This window comes from Lolium perenne, chromosome 4, assembly GCF_019359855.2.
Source record: "Lolium perenne isolate Kyuss_39 chromosome 4, Kyuss_2.0, whole genome shotgun sequence".
NCBI classification, from domain to species: Eukaryota; Viridiplantae; Streptophyta; class Magnoliopsida; order Poales; family Poaceae; genus Lolium; species Lolium perenne.
Genome location: NC_067247.2, coordinates 283,579,226 through 283,587,846, shown reverse-complemented (window position 1 = coordinate 283,587,846; position 8,621 = coordinate 283,579,226). Strand labels below are relative to the sequence as shown.

At 52.5% G+C, this 8,621-nt stretch overlaps 2 protein-coding genes across 2 annotated transcripts; both read left to right on the top strand.

Annotated features, from left to right (window-relative positions):
* The first annotated feature begins 1,322 nt into the window (after nt 1–1,322).
* Nucleotides 1,323–1,724, top strand: LOC127347675 (uncharacterized). The gene has a single exon (XM_051373839.2). It carries the CDS (start codon nt 1,323–1,325, stop codon nt 1,722–1,724), a length of 402 nt encoding a protein of 133 aa, XP_051229799.2.
* A 4,237-nt stretch (nt 1,725–5,961) lies between these two features.
* Nucleotides 5,962–7,943, top strand: LOC127295591 (uncharacterized). The gene is made up of 3 exons (XM_051325555.2): nt 5,962–6,151; nt 6,459–6,503; nt 6,603–7,943. The coding sequence occupies exons 1-3, from the start codon at nt 6,020–6,022 to the stop codon at nt 7,656–7,658; spliced, it is 1,233 nt and encodes a 410-aa protein (XP_051181515.1). The 5' UTR covers nt 5,962–6,019; the 3' UTR covers nt 7,659–7,943.
* Nucleotides 7,944–8,621: the final 678 nt, after the last annotated feature.

The following is an 8,621-nucleotide window of genomic DNA, read 5'->3' as shown; positions in this document are numbered from 1 at the left end:
TCAATGAGCAGCTTGAGGTGGAGGAAGAGGGGGGGGTATTTATACCCCTCCCAAAATCTAACTGTTACAAGAATCTGTGGGGTGGATTATCCGGCCTAAGTAAGGGCCGGATTATCTCCCCCCCTGATTATCCGGGCCGGCCGTAAATATCCGACCTGGATCCAGGGGTACTAGGAGCTCATCGCCGAAGTTCTTAGCCGTTTTTCAGGGGCCGGATATCCGGGCTGGGAAAATTTCCTTGCTTCCCTTTCTCTTGTTTCTCAACATAAATTCAACCACATAATTTCTACACTATATTAATGTACATTATTGTATCACACATGTTATCATCAAACACACAAAATTTTAATGAGAGAGATGTTCTTTTAGTCTCTCGAGGATGTCATGATATTTCAGACTTCTCTTTTTTGAGTAGAATCTGTGACAACATTTCTGCATAATTTTTGGTGTGGAATCTACGATATGGTTAACAAGTCTGAACTCATTTCTTAAACAATAACCGATATCCATTAAACTACGAAATCCGTAAAAAAATAATACTCCCTCAATTTATAGGTATAAGTTGTATTGCTTATTATGATAAAAATCCGGAATACCCCGCAACCACAAAATATCACTCCCTTATCTAATTCAAATCCTCATTTTTCTCACTTAGGGAGGCCATGGGTAATTCCGCCCAAAACTAGTGATTTGTTTTTCCTCCAACAGCGCGCTTTAATTTCTAAGCCAAAAACTTTAAAACCTACATAAAAAACAGAGATAGTAGAGAAGAAAGGACAAAAAATGGAGTATAACGATGAACCATTTAGCTCCTTTGATGTTAAATCTTATGATAAATGGACCACTAGTATTCTTGGAGAACATACAAAAGATGCTAGCGGTATTATTTCTCTTCATAAGGCTGGTGCCAACGCGGGCTGGAGCGGCGGCGGTACCGCCCACGTAGGGGCGAGAGGCGGGCGAGACGGCAACGCGGGGCGGTGGATCCACCGCCCGGCGGTAGCGCCCGCTACCGCCCGGCTGCCGCCCGCGCTGGGGGCGAGAGGGGGGCGACAGCGTTGGCAGGTCGGGGCGAGAGGGAGGGGGTAACGGCTAGCTGACGTGGCATGATCTGATTCGTCCACGTCAGCTAGCCGTTGGGGTAGCCGTTGCTGGCTCAAAAAATTCGAAAAAAAGCCAAAAACCCCAAAATTTCATCCCCACCCCCTATAAATACCCCCCATATGGTTTCACTCATTCCACACCTCACTGCATCTCCTCCACTCTCCATTTCCACTCCTCTCAACGCCATGTCTTCGTCTAGCAGCAATTCGAGCGACGGAATGGAGGGTGATATGATCGGTGCATTCCAGGCAGAGTATGAGGAGGCGATGCTCAACCTCGAGGCGGAGCCAAGACGGCCGCGACGCCGCCGAGAGTTCACTGCTGCTCAATCCGCTTGGCGCAAAGATGTCGAGTGTGCCTTTGGAGTGCTGAAGGCTAGGTTCAACATTCTAGCAGTTCCGGGACGCTCCTACTCGAGGCGTACTCTTGGGTTGATCATGCGTGCATGTGTCATTCTGCACAACATGATCATCGACGATGAGCGTGATACAAATTTGGAGAACATCTATGAGACAGTTGATTCCAATGTCGGCCCTACGATACACAACAATGCACCACCAAGCCTAGCAGCCATGATTCAGATGGACAACGAAATGAGGGATTCACCGATGTATACATAGCTCCAGCATGATTTGATTGAGCATGTGTGGGCTAATGCCTAGATTATGTAATTTTTTAAAAATTTTATGTAATTTTTCCAATTTTTTATGTAATTTTTTTAATAATGTAATCGGTAACAATTTTAGTTGAATAAAATAATTTTCTTGCATTATTTTGAATGTTGTAATCTGAAAAAGAAATGCTGATGTCGAGGAGAGAGAAAAGCTGATGCGGAGGAGAGAGAAGTGAGAGCTGGCACTATAGCCCGTGCACTGGCACCGTGGGGTGAGAGTGGGGTGAGAGTGAGGGTAAAAGCTGACGTGGCGAGGCTATAGTGAGCTGATGCATTGGCACCAGCCTAAGATTGTTGATGACGATGAGTTTTTAAAAAATATTTGCGATATGATAATGGTTTGGATGATGGTAAGTTTCGCTAGACGATCCTCCATTTAGAAACAATGGTGAGTAGTTTACAAGGGGATGAAGAAATAAAATATTAGTTACTTTGGTTACTAGTTTTTTTTTTCGAGGGTACGCCAACGGCGTACCAAATCTTTATAGAAGAGAGCAAATGTTTTTTACAAGAACCGACGCTGAGATGCGAACATCACAGCCGGCAACTCCACCCACGCACACCCTAGCCTACTCTCGCGGCATCCAGTCTCCAACTCCTCTCCTCGCAAGCTTCCACAGCGCGAATTCGTCTTTGATTCTGATCACAAGCTGATGCACATTACATTGCTGTCTCACATTGTTGAACACTCTCGCATTACGCTGCTTCCAAAGCATCCATGAAGTGAGCATGACTAGCGAATCAAAGCCCCTTCTATCCTTCTTATGCACTAGCTGCCTCGCCGCATCCCACCAAGCCTCCAGTGTACTGTCGGTGTTCGGCTCTACCAAGTTAAGCCCCGCCGCTGTCAGGCATTCAAACCAGGTTTGCCTCGCGAATGGGCAACGCATCAGGATGTGATCGACAGTGTCCTGATCCTGCAGGCAAGTGAAGCACACAGATGTATCGTCCTGTAACCCATGTCTCTGGCGCCTGTCCGCAGTCCACAGATGATATTTCAGTGCCAACCAGCAGAAGATCTTGCACTTGGTCGGTGCGATCGAGTTCCAAATTGGTTTATGCATCCTGAACTCCAAGCCTCCCTGACACAGCATACTGTAAGTGTCCTTAGCTGAATAGACACCCTTGCTCGCCCCGGTCCAAGCAAAGGCATCCTCTTCCTGCGGCCTTCTCGGCACCAGCTCAATCTCCTCCCATAGAATGATGCATTGCTCCCAGGCTTGTAACGATAAATCCGCGCCGAAGTCCGTCAACCACGCATTATCAATGAGTGCGTCCGACACCCGTCGGCAGTTTCTCCTTCTGGGTAGCACCGCGGCCGTGACCAGCGGCGCAATGTCCTCCGCGCAACGCCCCCTGATCCATCTATCCTGCCAGAATAGGACGTTCGCTCCCGATCCAACCGAGATCCTTGCTAAGCTTCTGAACACCTCCGTAGCTCCCTTGTCCAAAGTGAGCTTTAAACCCTGCCACGGCCTGTTTGGGTCGGTTCTCTGCAGCCACTCCCATCGAGCTCTCAGAGCCAGCCCCTGCAGCTTTAGGTTTTTAACGCCGAGGCCGCCAAGCCGAGCCGGCTTACAAACGCTCTCCCAAGCTACCAGACAGCGTCCACCCGTGTTATGCTTGCGACCAACCCAGAAGAAGCTTCTGATATGCTTCACCACTTCGTCGATCAGCCATTCCGGTGGATTGTTCACTAACACATGGTGTATCGGTCTTGCCATCATGACAGTTTTGATGAGCGTGAGCCTCCCCGCCCGATCGATCATGCCTCTCTGCCATGCGGGGACGATTCGGACCACCGCATCGATCATCGGCTGCCATTGCGCCCGCGTTAGAGGCCTAAGCGCCAGTTGTAGTCCCAAGTACTTGATTGGAAACTCAACGCATTGGCATCCCAACATCTCTTGGGTTCGCTCTTTCTCCTCCTCCACTCCTCTGATCAGCGTCGCCGTAGTCTTTGTGTAATTCGCCTGCAGCCCTGATGCCTCTCCAAATATGTACAACAGCTCCCTAACCGCCTGAAGTTCATGTCTGAGGGGACGGAAGAACATCACGACGTCGTCGGCATAGATAGAGATCCTTTGCATCGCCGAGACCCCGGCCAAATCGCTGAACAGGCCGTTTCCCACCGCCTTCTCCATCAAGGCAGTCAGAATTTGCATCCCTAGCACAAACAGCATTGGCGACGTAGGGTCGCCTTGCCTCAAACCTCGTGTGTGCTGGATCCTTCTCCCTGGAACTCCATTGACAATCACCTTGGTATTGGCAGTATATAGGAGTAGAGCAATCCATTTGGTAAAGAGCTGCCCAAACCCAATGGCATGAAGCACCTTCTGCAGGAATCCCCAGGACATAGTGTCAAAAGCCCGTGTGAGGTCGAGCTTAAGCAACACGCCTGTCTGTCTCCGCTGGTTGACCTTCCTTGCAACCTGTCTAACCAACAGGAAATTGTCGTGAAGACAACGCCCTCTCACAAACGCAGATTGGTTGGCACTGACCAACTCGCCCAATCTGCTCCTAAGCCGGTTCGCCACTAGCTTGGAGAACAGCTTGGCGAAACTGTGAACCAAACTAATTGGCCTGTAGTCTCCAATCTCCATGGCGTCTTGTTTCTTGGGGATTAGTGTAATTAGCGCCCTATTCAGCCTCGCAAAGCCCCTACCATCTCCAACCCCCAGTTTCCAAATACATGCCATGAGATCTGGCTTAATCACGTTCCACGCACGCTGGTAGAAAGCACCAATGAAACCGTCCGGCCCTGGTACACGGTCCCCAGGCATCTCCTTGATCGTCTCCCAAACCTCTTTTTCTGTGAACAAGGTCTCCAACTCGCTGAGATCTAGTTGTTGGATTCCGATCGCATGCAAGTCAATCGAGAACGGTCTGTTTCTCATCGCGCCAAGCAGATTCTCATAAGCCTCCGCGAAGGTCTCAACCTTCCTATCTTGATCGGTTATCGTTTCTTCTCCGACACGGATCGCTGGGATGTAATTCTTGCACCGTTGTCCATTCGCAACAGCGTGGAATAGCCTTGTATTGGCATCCCCATCCTTCAGCCATCTGATACGCGATCGCTGCCTCGCCATAGTGCGCTCCAACGAGGCCGAACCCAGCACCGTATGCTTTAGATTCCTGCGCAGCCAGAGCTCTCCCTGCGATAACGCTCTCTCCTCCTGTGCTACGTCTAGCCGGAAGATGATAGTGTTCGCCATGGCCAGTTTAAGCTTCAGATTACCAATTTTCTTCTGCCCCCAAGCTTGCAGGGCCTCCGCAGCGTTCCTAAACAGGGCATCCAACCTCCTGAAGGGATCAACGATTTGCTGGTCGCAGACCCAAGCCTCCTTCACGGCATCATCGAACCCTTCCAGTTTGAGCCAGAAAAGCTCAAAACGGAATCTCCTTTTGGGCCTGAAAGCCGCGCTCAGCGAGATATGTAAAGGTGCATGGTCTGATAGGGACGAAGACAGGGCCTGCATAAGCACATCCGGGTATTGCAGATCCCAGTCTATCGAAACCAGTGCTCTATCAATCCGGGTCATCGTAGGCGACGCTCTCTCGTTGCTCCAAGTAAACTTCCTCCCGTGCATATACATGTCACGCAGCTCCAGCTCCTGCGCGAAGCGATGGAATCTGGCCATCATAGCCCTGTCCAAGTTATCGTTATTTTTCTCCGATGCGTACATGATTAAGTTGAAATCCCCTAACACCATCCAGGGACCCGGACAAACAGATCTGCGCTCCGTAAGCTCGGCCAAGAAGTTAATCTTGGCATCCTCTCGCTGTGGCCCGTAAACTGTGGTGATCCACCATCTAGCATTGTCTTTCGTTTTTATCTCTTTGGTTACTGGTTGTGATGATGCTGTTATTCAAGAGAGTCATAGTTTATTTTTGAACTCTCCTACCTTTAGTGTAGAGGAGAAATATACCTATGTTTGAGAAGTGGAATTTACATGCTGTAACGTCGTGCCCCTGTGTTTGTCTTCTTGCTCAGGCCAGCGGGGAAGACTGCAGCTGGGCCCGACCACCCCGACCATAGTCGCGCCTCTCCCGCACGGCACGATCCCACCGGAGCAGGTGAGTTGCGCACGTACCGGTCGAGCCTGCACCACCACCACCGCGTGGCCGTGAAAAAAGCAAGGGAGGACCATCGTGCAGAGAAATCAGTTAAACAGAGAGAGGGGACCTTGCGTCCTTGCCAAAAGAGCAGAGAAGAAAATCTGCAGAGAGCGAGCGGCGGCCATGGGCAAGGAGGGGTGGCAAGCGGAGACCATGGAGAGGAAGATACACGGAGGGCCCCTGACGCTGGAGAAGTACCACCGCTTCTTCGCCGATCCATGGGGCGCCCGCATCACCATCGACCACCTCAACCACGTACGTACGCGCCCGACCAGCCAAATCTCTCCTCCTACCATTGTTTGCGCTCCGACTTTATGCTTCAATCTTCATCATCATGTATCACGCGCTCTCGAATCAATCTTCTTCGAGGCCGTTGCACGGTTCCTGTTTTTTACATGACTGAATCTGTTCGTCTTTCATTTCCGTGACTAAATCCGTTCTGGGATTTTACTAACCATGTCCCTTCCTCTTTCATTTGTAACTAAATCCGTTCTGGGATTTATGCTGTGTTCGTTGTGCCGCGTTTGATTGGTCGATCCTGCTGTGCACGGCCCGCTCGCAGATCCTCTCCATGCATGGCTTCGTCAAGCTCCACCGCCAGCACAAGGTTATCCTCCGCGTTTCCTCCTTCGCCCTTTGGATTTCGCTGCTGTTTGCGTGACTGGATTGAATTGTTGTTGTTGTTGTTGTTGCTGCGAGGGAGCAGAGGAAAATCATGGACCACCTGGTGGGGCAGGTGGACCTGCAGCCGCCGCGCCGCTCCACGCTGCACACCGCGGCCCGGCTCGCCGCCGCGAACATCGTCGCCGCGCAGGCCGTGGCCGACGTCGCCGCGATCGGCTGGACGGAGTGCCCCATCGGCTGCGTCTCCGTCTACGCCGGCTTCGGGGAGGCCCCGGCGGCGCCGCTGGAGCCCATGCCCCCGCCGGCGGACCACGTGCTCTCGCTGGCGGTGCGCCGCGCGCGGTCCAAGCGGACGCGCGGCTCCGCTTACCCGCGCCGTGCCGCGTCCAAGGAGGCGCTGTGGGTGAAGGACGAGGACCTGGAAGAGGGGGAGATTTGGCAGCCACCACCATCCCCTCCGCCGCTGTGGGCGCGGTCCCCGACTCCGCCGCCTCCGCCTCCGTCGCCCCCGCGGCCACAGACTGTGGTGCCTCCTCCTCCTTCGTCGACGTGCTCGGTCCAGTCTAAGTTGGAGCCGATCCTCTCATCGCCACCAGACTTCAGCTCGCCATCACCACCAGGCTTCGGCTCGCCACAGCCACCCGGCTTCAGCTCGCACCCGCCACCGTGCACGAGCCGGCCTACATTGGCGCCGCTCCCTATCCCACAGGGCTTCGTCTCGCCGGCACCACGGTGCTGGAGCCAGCCTACGTTGGCGCCGCTCCCTCCACCACCAAAAGGCTTCCGTGCGCCCCAGGTGACGCCTCCTCCTCCGCAGCTATCCTGGGGCTTGCCGTTGCCTACTGTGCAACCGCCGTCAGGCCCAGGAGCGCCGCCTGCGTTCACGCATCATTTTCAGCCTGCAGGACCGGCACCACACTGGCGACCGACGATGCCGCCGTCTTATCCAGCAGCGTGCTGGGGCGCGCCCTCTGTGCTGCCGCCACAGCAAACGCCCTGGCGCTGGCCGCTTCCACCGCCGCGCTGGGCACCGCCTCATATGCAGCAGCACCAGCGGCCGACGCCACCCTGGGGCTGCATGAGGCCGTCGGCACCTCCTGGCTCAACATCCGCCGCGTGTCCTGGAGCAGCAGTATAGGTAGGGGCTGCTGCCTGCATAGTCTTCGCTAAGCGCAACAGAGTTCACTACACGGTGACACGAGATTAGGGATAAGTTATCATCTTGTTAGAGTTCTTTTTTGAAAATTTCATCTTATTAGCGTTGCGAACCGTAGTTTGTTTACTTGCATCTGTTTCCCTGCACCTCCATTTGCTAGTATTGCCATTGTATAGTGCTCTCAAACATGCATGGTCCGTGGAATATTGCAATGAATCGTGCCCCGTTTGTTCAAAAAAATAAATCGTGCCCCGTCATTTTCTCTTATATGCACAGTACTTCATTTCTCTCGCTGGCAAATTGTCTGTACAGTATGCTGTTCCGCACAAGTATGTATTGTCCAGTAGAGTATGCATCAAATCTGTTGCAAAATGCTGGATCGGTAGGTAATCAACGCACGTCAAACTACTTCAATACGAAAATGCTTGAACATTCTACTTTGAATCCTAAATTTCATGTCCAAAGTTCAGTTAAACATTACGACTAGAGTAGCGTCGATTTTCTCTCCAACGTTGCAAACAAGATTGACACACAACAGCAATCAAATCACACGCAAAGGAACCGAAAAATCTCTGTGGTTGGAGTCGACGAATTATGGGAAATACTGTATTCCCCCCGGGGGATCGGACGCGTTGCATCCCCCGCCTCCACAGCGCGCCACGCGTCCACCAAAAACAAGGCAGCTTCAAGGCCCACCTGGCCCCAATCCTTATCTCTTCCTGCACGATTATCTTCTCCACTGGTTTCTTCCTCTCGTCTCTTCCAAAAACGACCAAAATTATCCCCGCGCCGCGTGCCTTCGACCTCCCCATCCCTACCGCCGGTGCTCAGCCCCATCTCCCTCTCGGCGCCGGTGCCCTGCATGTCCTCCTCCCTGCTCTATCGTCCCACATACGGCGTCGATTTTGATGTTGGTGCGATGTGCTCGCACGCTGCTGCAAGATA